This window comes from Rhagoletis pomonella, unplaced genomic scaffold (assembly GCF_013731165.1).
Source record: "Rhagoletis pomonella isolate Grant_MI unplaced genomic scaffold, Rhpom_1.0 Rhpom_scaffold_00005, whole genome shotgun sequence".
Taxonomy (NCBI): domain Eukaryota; kingdom Metazoa; phylum Arthropoda; class Insecta; order Diptera; family Tephritidae; genus Rhagoletis; species Rhagoletis pomonella.
Genome location: NW_023458559.1, coordinates 68,732,692 through 68,747,796, shown reverse-complemented (window position 1 = coordinate 68,747,796; position 15,105 = coordinate 68,732,692). Strand labels below are relative to the sequence as shown.

Here is a 15,105-nt window from a genome sequence, read left to right as displayed (position 1 = left end):
AATTTGGGTGTCCAAGACTTAGGCGCTAAACTTTTGACGAGATCAGCGGCACCTAATAACGGTGGCCAAGATTACGGCGCTCAACTTATGGCGATGTTAGCGCCAAATTTGGGTGTCCAAGACTTAGGCGCTCAAATTTTGGCGAGATCACAAGGACCTAATAACGGTGACCAATATAACGGCGCTCAACTTATACAGCGCTCTGTGCCCAACATGGGTCAGAGTCAAGTTTATCTGATACGTAAACAACGCCAGGCGCCAGCTCCAGATAAAAATGTAGGTGAAGTTGTAGCGGAAGGTGAAAATGTTGATAGTGTCATTGCATCTAATGCAGTCACGGATGTTCCCGCTGTTGGGGTCGTCACAAAACCTCCAATCGTAGATGCAGTCGTTGCTCCTATCGTATCTGCGGTACCTGTCACCAAGTCAAATTAAATAAACGTTTTTTATAGGCTGCGAAGACCCTGAGTAAGAATGCTTTATTACGCCAATAAAACGAAGAACTAAAACAAGAAAACTGTATTTAATTTTATATTTTAAAATGAGCAGCGAATATGGTATCCGATCTTATTACGGAATGAGACAAAATCTAAAGACGTTAGTGTATTAGATATTAATACGTGTCGCCGAAAAAGTGGCTACCGAAAGCCAAACCTAGTCAGTGTGGGACTTTAACCCAAACTAAACCACCTACTCTCCAATTACTAATCCGCCCGTTATTGCTGTCAGGTATTTTGTTGAGTGGTGGTTTGAAGGCGGAGCTCTACAGTTCTGATGCAGTCCGCTGAAAAGTTACATCAGTTTGGAACAGTTTTCTGTGTTGATAAGATATAAAAACCTTCCTTAGTCGGGTCCATTCCCAGGGTGCTTTGGCGTTTGCTGAGGTACGGGCTTGACGACCCCGGGCTACTCCAGTCAAAGGCTACCAGTCCTGAGTCGGTGGAGGCTCAACTGGTGGAAATGTCTACGGCTTTAGAAAGTCATGCCGAAAACTTTAAAAGGGCCCCCGGAGTGTGTTCGTCGGCGAGACGAGCAAAACTAGTGACACAAGCAAGGCTTGCAAGGCAGGCAAGACAATTACTAGCACGACAGACACGACTAGGAAAATGGTGAAAATGAAGTTGAATAAAAGTTGGAAAATGAGAAAAAATGCGGAAAAGTGGTGAAAAATTGGTGGAAATCGGAGAAAACTGGTGGAAAAGTTGGTGTTGAAGTTGAGCAACTCGAGCCGTTGCGAAAGTTTAGCGAGTGATGTCGCCGCTCCTGGTTAGAAGGGGGTGCTCACGAGCGAGACGAGTAAGACGTGTGAGAGGAGTAAGACGAAGCAAGATGGTATGAAGTGTGCATTTTGAAATGGAGATGAATGTGGAGTGAAGTAGTTGTATAAGTCGTCCTAGTGTAAGTTGAACCAGTTAAGTGGGTCAGGGTGAGTTGAGACGGTCGCGCGAATCTCTCCGGCGAGCATTACTCCGGTCTGTTCATGGGTATGGCCCCTCGGGCCGATGTTTCTAATTTCAACTCTGGGGAGAAGAAAGTGGAGTACTCCGATCTTCTCGTCGAGTTTGAAGCCACCTATCATGAAGCTAGTAGCATGTTTACAGCGTTGCGTATGTGGTGAAGCCTAGTGTCCCAGGCCGATTGAGTTAGTCGCTAAGATTTTTGAGAGGCCAGACGTGCGATGAATCCACGAGCCTGTATATTTGAAAATTGAGGCTGCAATGACGGCTATCACTTGAGTAATTACGCTTGCGTAGGTGAAGAGCATGTAGCGCCGCATATACATAACTCTGGGCCCCTTTGTACCCTTTGGAGTTGTTATAGCACTGCTAATTTATTAGTGTAGAATTCTAGTCGGCCCGACTTCAAGTTAAAGAAAATTAGGTACGATTGGCTAACCAATCTTTCATGTCCCATATATGGTGAAGTGGTGCTATATAAAACCATTCCGAGCTAGCCTGATATGTGGGTCCGGCGCCTATAGAGACATACCAGATTAATGAGAAAAAATCTGGCTATATCTAAAACAGTAGTACCAACGTTTTTAAATTTTTCCAAGGCCTTGAACTATCCTTTTATATATATATATATTTTCCGTCCAGGTTATCAGACCTGCACCCTTTTCCTGTAGATGGTTACGATAAGGTTTCACTTTTTCGAAAAGAGTTGCCACCTATTAAAAAATTAAGCACACAGTTATATCGATTTTCAAAAATGAGGTGCCAAAATAAATGGCTTGTGCTGTAGTTAGGCAGTAAGGCTTTACTTTTTCAAAAATAGTTGCCACCTTATAAGGATTTAAGTTCAAATTATTGAAAAAGTGAAATCAATTATTACAATATGGGTATGAACCGAAATAGTCTTGAAAAGGCTTTATTTCTAAACTATACGTAGGAGCGTTGCGACCGGTTTAAAAATATAATTCCATTTGAATTAAGAAAATCAGGTAATTGAAATATGTACCACCATATAGTTGCCCGAAGAAAGAGGTTGTTGGTTTTTGTTAATATTTCTATTATTAGAATGTTTAACTTTTAGGAGTAATAACAAAAACAAATAACTTAAGGACGAGCGCACCTAAAAGTTAAAGATTATTGAAATAATATAAAAATAATTGAAATATTAACAAAACCCAACAAAACCAACAACCACATGATCAAGTGAATTGCAGCGGAATAGCTGCGCTTGATTGTGATTGGCTTAGCAAAGTGAAATAGTGGAAATAAGCAACAAGAATTAACAAGGCAAACTTAGCACAGTGCGTAGGCAACTGGCTGAGTAAGTGGTGATCGTCGGTTCGAATCCTACTGAAAGAAGTCTGATGAGGAAATGTGGTGATTTCCGAAAAAGCTATCACTTCTACCATTTTTTCAAATTATTGTTGCTTTTCCACAATAAAGTTTTCACTAAAATCGGCCTCAAGCTCATAAAAATTGTTGAGTATTATTATTATTATAAGCGCATTTAAATACGTGTTACTTACTATATTTGCACTTTGCTTTTGTTACCCGAAATTGCTTTTTTCCACTACTATTTTTGTTCTTGCTGCCTTTTGTTGAATTCGTCACAACTGTCTGCTATCGAGTGTCTACCCTGACGGAAAAAGTGATTTTTTTTAAATCAACTAATTGAAAGACTACTTTAAAACAAATGCAATGAGTAAATGTTTCGAATTTTTATACTCTTTTTGCTCAAAAAACAATTTGTGTCTTGGAAGTATGAAAAGGCATATGTGATGTCCAGAACGTAAGCGTATTCAAAAGAAACATACTGACTTTGAAGTTGTGTAAACCAAATTCATTTTAAAGTGGTTGAAGTTAAATGCAGATTCGGTCAGTCGACTTGCTGCTTGCACACAATTCAAACTAAACATTTGAAAGCACATTTACATGTATGGCTGTGGCTGAGCGTGCAAAGATGTTTGCTACAATTGGTTGCGGCCATGAGAGTCCATGTTCAAATCTCAATAGGCGAAACATTAAATTTAAGATTTTTAATTTCGGGTTTTCTTAATTATGAGAAAGCATCTGTGAAGTGCAGAAGGAAAGCAAACGACTGACCTTAAAGTTGTTTAATCCAAATGAATTTTAAATTAGTTGCAAATACATGCAGGAAAAGGTAATTGACTGCTTCCTAGAACATCGCCATGTTAAATAAATGGGTAAAATAGTGAGAATTTCAATTAGTTATCATTGAAGATAAAGTAGTTTATAAATTACTTTAAAACCAATTCAATTTCCTGCTGGGTAGCGCGATAGTACGTGTGCAAAAACACACACCGACAAATTGTGACGCATAGCTTTGTACAAGTATAGATACTCCAGTGGCATGTAGCTTATACGCCACGTAGCACCGCATTGGTTGGCGTACGTAGCAAATTTTCCTATCACGTGCTAAGCAATAATATTCGTGTGAAAAAAATCTATCGTATACCAGCTCGAAATCCGCTTGGTGAATTTTATTTTATCTTGCAGTTTAATTTGTCTATAAAAAAATATTCATAGTCATATGTAGCATTAACTTCGGGGTTTTATATTTTGCGTGGCATGCTCAGTGGTTAAATTGGTTGGTTAATAAGCCAAATGCATTTTTTCTGCTAAAATTAAATCAGCAACTTTTTTACAATTTTCTAAAAAAGCATTCATAATAAAATAGCAGGAAAATTAACGCCCAAATCATGGATCTCTCTCGCGGTTACCTCATTATCGATACTTCCGATTAAACCTGATAAGATCTAATTGGAATGCACCAGAGGAAATTTCATGAAAGAGAGTACTTTTCTAAAATTCCGCTGCTTAAGTGCTTATTCGATCAAGAAGAGGCTAGATTATAACACCAAGAACCCGGGACCGAAAATAACCATTAAATACCAAGATTTTCATTTTTAGATCATTGGAAAATAGTTATTTGTTATTATTATTTTTTCGATAAAAAATATTTGTTACATTTGATTTTTATTTTTTCAGACAAATTATGTCTTAATATTTTTATTTTGAACTAGCAAATACCCGGCTTGCTTCACCGCGCCTTAAGTGTATTTTTGTGATGTTTGATACCCGTATTGTAATACATATATCATTTTTTATATCAATTTAATTTAATAAATTTTTTAAACAGCTGGCAACCCTCCTCAAAAATATTATTGACAGTAAAATTTCCTAAACCTCTTCAGTTTGACACCCATATTTGCTGATATTCAATTTATCTTATCAGTTAAATTAAATTAAAATTTTCAAGCAGGTGGCAACCTTCTACAAAAATATTTTCCGCTTTAAGCCTTCTTAAACCTCGAAACGGAGATTTCGGAAATATCTAATCAGAATGTGTGTCTATTCATTAGTAGATCTGATCTTAATTGGGGAAAAATGCCTGTTTTATAAAAGTATATGCCAGGATCTTGTTGTGCCATTGCCTTGAAATCCACCACATCCAAACATCCCCAAACCCCCCCAGACGTAAGAAAGGACTTACACACCATTGTGTAACTTGAAAAGATAAGTTGGGCGTTTATATATGTAAGGGCACTAAAGAGCAAGGAAATGATTACTGCAGCAGAATATTCCACTTGATATCTCAATATTTACCTGTTTGTATCGCACGTTTAGTGGCATGTAAGTGAACGCAACGATGCGAAAAATATATTTATTTTATCTTGACAAGGACTTTTATTGTTTTTGGATTGATTGCGGTGCGGTGACTTTCTGGCTGCTTACAGCTACATACATACGTATGTATATTACTCGTAGACTGTTTAGTTTCTTATTTTGCGCTTTGGTTGTTATGCCTCAATAAAAAGCGCTCGAACACATTGACTCAGTCACCTGAATTCGGAATCGCTTTTAGTAAGTGTTCCATACCATTTCATGTGGCAAAATTGTCAATAGACAAAACAAGTAAGCCAAATCGATTCAATTGGGTATTTTTGCGGCACGTACATATGTATGAAGAATGCAGTAATATTTATTTATGCTTTTCCTTAGCGATGACTAAAGCTACTTCTCAATCTACTATAAATTCAACTTCATATCCATGTTTATACATATGTATAATACGTGTGTACATATATGTTAGTATATATGTATTTAAATTTATGTCCTCAATCGTGTAAGGATTTTTGTATTGCAATTGTCTACCTTAAAAGACTTTGTTCATTGGCTTCCTTTGGCAAAGCTTCTTTCCTTTTTTTTATTGCAACTATCAATTCTGCTCCGGTGGTTTTTTTTTGTTCCAAAACAATTGAAGTGAGCATTCATAAGTGTCCTGATTGCTAGCAAATATGTATTCGCCTACCAAAGTATATATGTATGTAAAATACTGACATGAGCTGCAGGAAGTCGCAAGGAGTGAGAGCTTAGCTGTCGTAGAGATAAGGAAATTGTGTCAGGATTGTTAACACAAAAAACATCAATATCTATTCAATATGTAGGCATATTTACCAGGTATATGTATGTACATATTTATATATTCTATGTATGTATGCGAGGTGCATCAGCCTACAAAGAATTAAAAAAAAGAAAAACCGTCAGCCGTTGTGTAATGCTGCCAAAAAGCAGATTTATGGCGCTTAACTGCCATTCAACTGCCTTCCGCTCTTGTGTCAGTTTCTTTTGTTAGTATGACGACAAGCAATTTTTGCTTTTACTCATAACTTAAAGCTGTCTACAGCTCCTTTTATAACTTCTGCTGGCGTAGCTTTCATAAACAATTTAACTTTTGAAGAAAGTAAGAGTAAAGAAAGAATAATGAAATATGAGTATAATAAATTATGTATAAATAAATGTGTATAAGTATAAAAAATTACACTTTTCGACTTTAAGTATATTGAAAGCAAACATTTTGGTTTCACAAAATTTCTCATAATTCAACGCGAACTGTCAAATCATACACCAGCTATCGGAATGCGTCCATTGGTGAACTGGGTTTCTTCACCTAGGCTCCAAAGTAATACTTATTTCCCTGCATAACACATTTTTTTTTTTTTTTTTGCAAAATTATTGGCTAACATTTTTAGAGGACATACTTATTTATTATGCACGAAAAAGTTTACACTTTTTTCTCCTGCTCCATCATACGCACTCATTTTTCGTGCCTCCGCAAATATTCGCTGCATTTGGCGTTGTTTTTCTTTATTTTTTTCCAGCGCTGCACAACATTTCAAATTTCAACTTATTGCCTCTCCATATACCCCTTCCACTTTGCTCCCGCCGCAACAGCCTCCACAATAGCCTCGGCAACAACCCGCTTCTGAATGGCTTCATCAATTGCCCTGCATCATAAATAAGGCTAATCCATTGATGAATGTATTTTTCGGCGGCCGTCAAGCGGCGGGGGCTGTCTCTTGCCAAGTCAAGTCAAGCCAAGCTAACTGTTGGCTCAATACATGTGTTTGTATGTATGTATGTATATTGCTATTTTTGTCTTGCTCTGTGTTTGTTGTATTTTTAGTAATTGCTGCTATTTATTAACCACAATTCTAGTGTTGAAAAATTTGCCAACTTAGCTAAAGCGATGTAGTTCATTTATGTATTTTCCAAGGTATTGGCGGTATTAAGCTAATCAACATATTTATGATTTGTAAAATTCTAGTTATAAAAAATTGCTTGAAATAAGTTATTACGAAAAGTGGATTTTCACATAAAATGTATTAGCTGTCTTAGGAGTTTTACGCGTGTAGGTTTCGTATTTCTAATTTGAATTACTAAAGCCGGCCGTCTTTGCAAGTTACACCGTGCATAGACTTTGCTCGTAGCTCTTGTTCTGGTCGTTGTGACATTCTACTTCATCACCGCATTAAAAAGTCACATAGAGCAGTTCAAAGCTGAAAGGGAACCGATATTGGTGCAATGGAACGTCGAAGTCGAATTGCACCGCTGCACAGTGCCGCCTAAGTGGGCAAAAATCGAAAAATTCCTTATCTGCAATGTGAACGTGTTTGGTATTTTTATAAAAACAATTTATCCGCTAAAAAGAATTAAACAAAAATTTCCCTAAATAATAAATTATATGCCGCCAGGAAGTCACTAAAGTCGACAAATTTTACACTAAGAATTTTAATAAGAGCATAGCCATGCGTAAGCTCTTCACGGAAAAAATGTCAGATATACATTCTTTGAAATAAAATGTTGGTTTAACGTTTTTTATTTCCACTTAGATAGTAGAGAATTACAGGAATACAAATTTTGGAATAAAATTAAACACAGGGAGTCCCTGCGGTATTCCAGAAACACACATTTTTTTTAAATAAAATTTCAAAATATGCTAAATTTGAATGGAATGAATAAAAAATATATGTAAAAATACTTTGATTATTTTTTATTATTTTATTAAATAGTACGGGGCTATAGCTTTCGGAAGAAGAAATAAAAACCTGCTTATTTTTTGCACTTTCTGAAGTAATGCGTTTTTTGCTAACGCATGAAATATTTTTTTCATTTTTTGTCAGTGCCATGAGATCTGCACGATTCGTTCTATTTTCAAAAACTAGGTGCCTAATTAAAAAGCTTGACCTGTGGGCAATAGAAGGGGTTTTTTTAGATAGTTGCCACCTGTTAAAAAATTAAATTGTTAAAAAATTAGATTCAAATCTTTTATAAGTGAAATGAATTACTAAGAGGCGGCTATCAATCGAAATGTGTATTAACTACATGTAGGAAGTTGCCATCTGCTTAGAAAATCGAATTCCATTTGAATTAAGGAAATTAGGTAATTGAAATAGATATGTATCACCATAAGAGAGTCAGATGAAAGAGGTTTAAGAAGGTTTTAGCTTGCAAATATTATGAAGAGGGTTGCCACCTGTTCGTAAAGTAAAACTTAATCAAACTAAAATAATAATTGTGTCAAACCAAAGGCTTACGACATCGTATTTGTTATTTTATTACACATACATACATTGTAAGTCAGTGATTTGTTCTGATTACATTCCTTTTAGTTTACTGGACTGTTAAATTAACTCAGGAATGTTTTTACTCTTCACTTATTTCTTGCTAAATATTACATTATTCAATTACCTTATACCCTTAATTAAAGTGAATTTGATTTTTTTAAACATGAGGCAACCCTTCTACATGTCGTTTAGAAGTAAAGCATTTTCAAACCCATTTCAATTGATACCCATATTGTAATATCTAATTCATTTAACTTATTAAATAATTTTACCCGTTTCAAAAATAAAAAAAACTTTATTGCACATCTACGGGCCAAGCCCTGTCATTTGACACCTCACCTTTGAAAATGTAACGAACTACATGTACATACCTATATAAAAGCCACAAGAACCCAAATTTTCAACTTCAAACTGCATTTACAGTGAAAGTGTGAAAGTTATCCAAAAACAAATTGCATTTTTGCCCAATTTTATTTTAAAGCCATCCATAATTCTATTTTTGTCCACATTTTATATGGAAGGGAAGCACTGTGCACTGGCCTTTTCACTTATTTTCTGAGTATGCGATATGTCCGCGCAAATGTCATTGAATTTCGGAGGAAATATCTGCTAAGAAATTCGAATATAGCGCCAAATCGCTAAAGGGACAAACCTCAGGGAGTATACCAACATTTTCAGAGAGGAATATGTAGAAGCGACAGTGTGCAACCATTGCTGCTTTTTTCGGTTAGGTTGGGTTGAAGTGGTCAAGTCTGCATCCAATAAAGGAGAAAAAAACACATAGGCTCAGTGGAGCCTTATTAAACCTTTTGAGGTGATTGGTTCCTGCCAGGCGACTTGCCACTGTAGGTGACGTCCTAGACGAAATTTTATTAGAAGCTAGGCTAGATTCGTTACGGGTCTGTAAATCAACAAATTGAACAAATTTTCATAATTTGTAATACAATTTTTTAGGAAACTTCTGAGAATTATAGAAATCAGTTAAAGTGGTCCAAAGTTATGCGGTAACATACATAAAAATAAAAAATATTCCGACGAATTGATAACCTTTCTCCTTTTTGCGAAGTCGGTTAAAGAGTGCAATATTTTTTACAAAGTTTTAAATTTTTATTTATATAGCTTTTGTCACATGGTTAAATATATTTACAAAAAAAAAATAATTTTGTATTTATTTACGAAATTTTTTTTATTCTTGGATATCTTTTTTAGTATTGAGTAAGAAGTATTGTTAATTTAGTACAATTTCTTAACACATTTTGTCGTATGTCATAAAAAGTGGCCGCAAAATTGTTGACAATTGTAGCATACGACAAAATTTTACTAAAGGAAATCCTTCATAAACTCAAAAATAATTAACAATAAACAATAAAAATAAAATACTTAATTTAAGAACTTCGTGAACTATTAACATGCTCAGAGACTTGGAGAAAGTCTATTGTCGCGTTTTAGAGAAATTGCATTCCAAACTTCAATCGCGACAATCCTTTATCCAGGCGACGATGTGAATATACAAATGTTTTTTTTTTTTAATTACTGCTTAGCATCCGTGACTGAAGCTAACTTTGACAACAAGTGCTCTTTGGGCACGGTAGTAAGAGAAATTTCTGCAATTATTTGTACATATGAAATTGTCTGACGTATGTATGTATGTGCGCACATGTTTAATTAATAAGAGTCACTCAACTAACAAGAGATAAGACACACAAATTTTATGACAAACTTCATGATACCACAGGAGGATAATAATTTCAATTAACTGTAGCCAAAGCATGCATGGAAGCAGCAAATTCTAAGAACGGATGGGTTAAAATATTTATAAATGTGCATATTTATGTATGTACATTTTAGCCTTCGTAGAGATTGAAAGGTGGGTGTACATATACATATGTGTGTATTCATATAAAAAGCCATTTAAGTTATACACAGTCATGTGTATAAGTATACACATGCTAATACATACAATACAAGAGTACGCACAAAATTATGTTCTGTGCTTTAAAATTTAATCACCTCCTGATTTCAGGCTAATTGTGAGTGTAAACCCCATACCTTTTACATCTCTCCCCCCATAACCTTTTAACTTTTCAATAGTAAATAATATAAAAATTACTCATTAGTACGGGCCGGTCCCGCTACCAAAGAAAAAGGCTTTAAATTCATATCTTATTTAAATATTTTATATTAACTTTTGTCTGCGTCACCACCGTCTCGCAATCAACTGTTACAGCTGCACCTCAATCTGTTATACCGCATGCTATAAAGTTATGCTGATCATTTTGATGCTTTCACTTATCTGGTTATCTTGTTAGGTATCTTAATAAACCAGGTATCGATTTTTACCTTTGCTGGCAATTGTGGAACACAAATTATATCTCGGAACAAAGTCAATGTTTGTGCCAGTTTTAACTAAAGCAGCCATTACAGTCTGAAAAAAAAATGTATGTACGTAGATTGCCCGTATAAGTGTGAATTCAATTTTAGTTGTATAACATTTCTAATTGTTATATTTTATATACATAACCGTAAAACATGATTCACAAAAATTCCGAAAATCTGGCAACTAAGAGAGAGAGAGATCCTTTCAAAATTATTTACTGTAAATATGCATGATAATAATAATAATTTTTCAATTAACTAAGTTAAATTTTACTTTGAAAACTTCGAAAATTATTTGGAGGAAAAAGGTTGCTCTAAAGTCTTTCGTTGGATACCCGTATTAACTATAAGTTTCATTTAACCTCTTATTAACTTGAACTGGAACTTTTAAACTGGCGGCAACCCACTTCAACCTCCCTCAATTGAAAGCCATATTAAAATACTTCATTTAACCTGTTAACCAAATGGAGTTGGAATAATCAAACAGGTGGTAATGCTCTTTAAAAATGGGAGCAAAGAAATAAAGCGCTCTTACACAGTTCGTTTGACAACTGTGTATACTAAAAGGTTTCAATTAACTTAAAAGTAAAGTCGATTTTAAATTTTTGGCCAGGTGGCAACCTCATTCCGAAATATTTTCTGAAAATAAAGTTAACTTAGGCCTCTCCTATTTGACACCAATACTAAAATATTTCGTCAAACTTTCTAAATAAATTGAGTTTGAATTTCCTAAAAGATGGCAGCCCTCCTTAAAAGTATTTTCGAAATAAAACTTTCTAAAACTTCTGCTATTTGATACCAACATACAAATATTTCATAGAATTTGTTAACTAAATTGGCTTTTAATTTAAAGCAGGTGGCAGCACTCATTAAAACTACCTTCGAAATATAGCTTAAGCTTCGCTCGTTTGATTATCACATAAAAATATTTCATTCTATTGTTAGAACTTTGAATTTATAAACAGGTGACAGGACACATTCTTCAAAAATATATTCGAAGTAAATAGTTTTTGATTGAACCCCTTTCATTTGACACCCACATTGATGTAATATTTTATTTAACTTACTCATTAACTGATTTTAACTTTTGAAAAAAAGTGGCAACTCTATTTAAAAGTGCCCTATATGTTAACTCAGCTTATAACCTACATATCTGTGTGCCAAATTTTATTGAAATACCTCCATCCGTTGTAGCGTCAAAGTCTCCTCCAGGTAAAGTTTCACACTAGGGGTCGTAATTACAAATATGTTTTGCGACCCAGTCTAATATACTTGTACTCCTATGTACGTGTGATAATCACCTGGGTAAGTGCGCGAATGTACGTGCATATATTTGTATGTGTGAACATTTACACTAAAACGTGTAAATGAAATGTGTCGCATAAAAGGTAGTAAACACTGGCAGTTAAATTATGCCATCAAATGGAGGTAACAAAAGTGGAGTAAAGCGAATTTATAGGCAAAAGTACCAGCATAAATGTCGCATGCAAGATTATTAAAATAAAGCCGTTAATGATGCTGAAAGTTGAAGGCCTTTTCGGTTGTGTGTATATGAGCGCGTAAAAAGCGCAATGAAAATATGTGTGCACTTTCAAGGGCATACATAAGTAAATATTTATATACATACATAAAAAAATACAAAAAAAAAGTTTTTTTTATACTTGAAAATAGCTGGTAAGAAAGTATGTATATCGGCTGTTTTTTACTAATTCAATTACTTACTCTTTTAAAGGAAAACACTTCGAAAAGATTGCTAATTGCAACACAGCTGAAGCAGAATAGAAGAATCGTTACTTTAATCCTAAAGTTTGAAGACTGACGAACAGTGTTGCCAGAACTTTTCAGGGCGACCGGCTAGATTGGACAAAAAAAACGGCTAAAAACGGCTAAAATGTTTCAACCAGAATTAATTTTTTTTTAAATACATAAACTACAATTAGAAAGACTAGTCAATCCATTGAATTTTTTTTTTGGTTAATAAAGATTATTTATACGTAGGTAAGCTGTACACCACTTTATTTTTGTTTAACAAAGGAAACTGTCGTTATACGTAGCTAAGCTTTACATCAGAAGTCATGTTTGTATTACTTAAATATAAAAACAGAGATAAATTACAAAGTTATCGCGTTTTCTTTTCTATTAAACAATTTTGCCTTCTTATAAATATTGGATCATTTTCAGTAGGTTGCTTTTTGTCCCGCAAAATAGCTATATTAGCTGAAAGTCGGAGGGCAATATTTTGAGAAATGAACACGTAAAGCTGTGAAAGCAGAAGGCATTGACATTCATTGTTGTTGCCGACCACTTCACTTTTAACAAGTTTATGACATTTAACTAAAATCATGCCACCAGATTCACTAGCAGAAAATTTTTGTTTCTTAAAAAAGTAGAAAAATTTGAGAATTTGAAGTCAGTGAAGTTGGATGAAAATATTAAGTGTTGCGCGTTTCCAAACTGCCAGAATTCGGTACACCTGAGCAAACGTTCGAATATAAAGTTTTTTGCTTTTCCGAGGTAGGGTACGTAGGTTGATAACAAATTGCTGACGCAAAATATCTTTAAACCTCTGAAAGATGTACCATTTTCCGTGGAACAGGAAAGAGGTCGAGTTAAAATGGTGCCTGCAACTTGTAACAGTACCAATTATTGGATGCTCGGATTTTGATAAAGATGTGGTGCTGCTAAAAATATATATACTAAAATATAAGCTCGAAACTATGTATTTGTCACACGAATTATCCACATAAGATGAAAACTACTGCAGTTTTATTTTATAAAATTAAAAAGGTATGTTTGCACCATGTATTGTCTTCCCAGAGAGTTTTGCTCCACATCGAAATTCGTGCTCTTTTATTTTCTAAGTGTAGCGAATAAAACTTCACACTTAAATTTAAGACATTCATAACAAAAATTTTATGCAGAAAATTCCCGCTACGCTCTCCCAAATATATACTGGGACGCAAAATTTAAGCAAGTTTTGCCTATTTTTCTTTAGTTTATTTAATATTTATTATTTTTTATGAATATGTAGCACATTACTTAACAAACAACATATACTACAAACAGATTTCACACTTGGTGTAAAAATTATGAAAATTGTGGAAAATTTCAGCAAAACTTGTAACTTTTTAATCTGCTAAAATGACGCCTTCCAGTTTATGTGTATTTGGGTCACTCGCTTAAAACAAAAAACATTGAAATCGGCTCACTATCTGATTGTTTTTCAATTTTACATAACACAGTCCGACATGAAAATTTTCTCAGAGATAAGACTAGCCATTTCTAATAGATTCTGGAGCACTAAATTTGTAAAAATAAAAACTTGTATATTTGAATTTTAATAAAATAAGGCGAAGAGCAAAATCGGCTAAAAACGGCTAATTTTTTTTTTGCAAAACGGCTAACAAATCGGCTGCCGGCTAAATCGAATTTTTTCCGGCTGTTTGTTGTCGCAACCGGCTAAATCTAGCCGGAAAACGGCTAAAATGGCAACGCTGCTGACGAAACACAAAGCAATATATATCTTTCTAGAATGATAAGTAAACTAATGGAAACATTACTAGACAGCATTCTTAGGCTATAACTCAGTAGTTCTCGTTCGAGGTGGTATCACAAACGATCAATGCTTATGATCTAAGCTTGGCCCTGTTTGTGGCAAGAACCAGTGTTGCCACACAGACATGTAAGTGTAAGTATGGTGTAAGCCTGCATATGTAGCGAATTCCTTTCTGCAACTATGAAAGAAAATACGTTGGTGTAATATCTACCCACATATTTCAGCCTTGTACACCTACATACATACACATATGTATATGTACGTATGTGGGAATGACAGAACTCAAGAAGGCGGAAGACAACAAAATCCCAGTTACAAATTTACCTCGGCGAAAATCCTTTTAGAAGCGCACGATTTCGGCGCATTAATGCCAGCCTTGCTGTGCCTTGTTGTAACAAGGTTTAATTGTAACAACAACAACAACAACATAGCTAATGACAACAATATTGCCAACAACAATTCGATGCGCTACAACGATGTTAAGCACATAAGCAACACATGTCAACCGCCGAATGTTGCAAGTAAGTAGCGCATGCAACATATGGATATACAGATGTACAGATGTATGCACATATACTTATGTATTGTGAGTAAAACAGCAAAGCAGAAACCAAAAACCAGCCAAGTAATGCAATCAAAGAAATCCAACAGCAGCGACAGTCGAAGAAGAATGCACTCTCAATGCGATGCGAGTGCAAAAAGCACAGAAACCAACCAAATACACGTGAATAGGATCCTCTGCAACATACATCAATATGTATGCGTGTTTGACCATAAAACATCGCTTGAC

The 15,105-nt window shown here is 34.8% G+C and overlaps 1 protein-coding gene across 1 annotated transcript in view; it reads left to right on the top strand.

The window, feature by feature from the left end:
• The window catches only part of LOC118739958, a 1,407-nt gene extending 896 nt beyond the window's left edge, over positions 1–511 (top strand). Inside the window, exon 3 of the mRNA XM_036471460.1 lies at positions 23–511. Within this exon, the coding sequence (XP_036327353.1) occupies positions 23–435 (413 nt within the window). The 3' untranslated portion in view covers positions 436–511. The remainder of the gene's footprint in view (positions 1–22) is intronic.
• Positions 512–15,105: the final 14,594 nt, after the last annotated feature.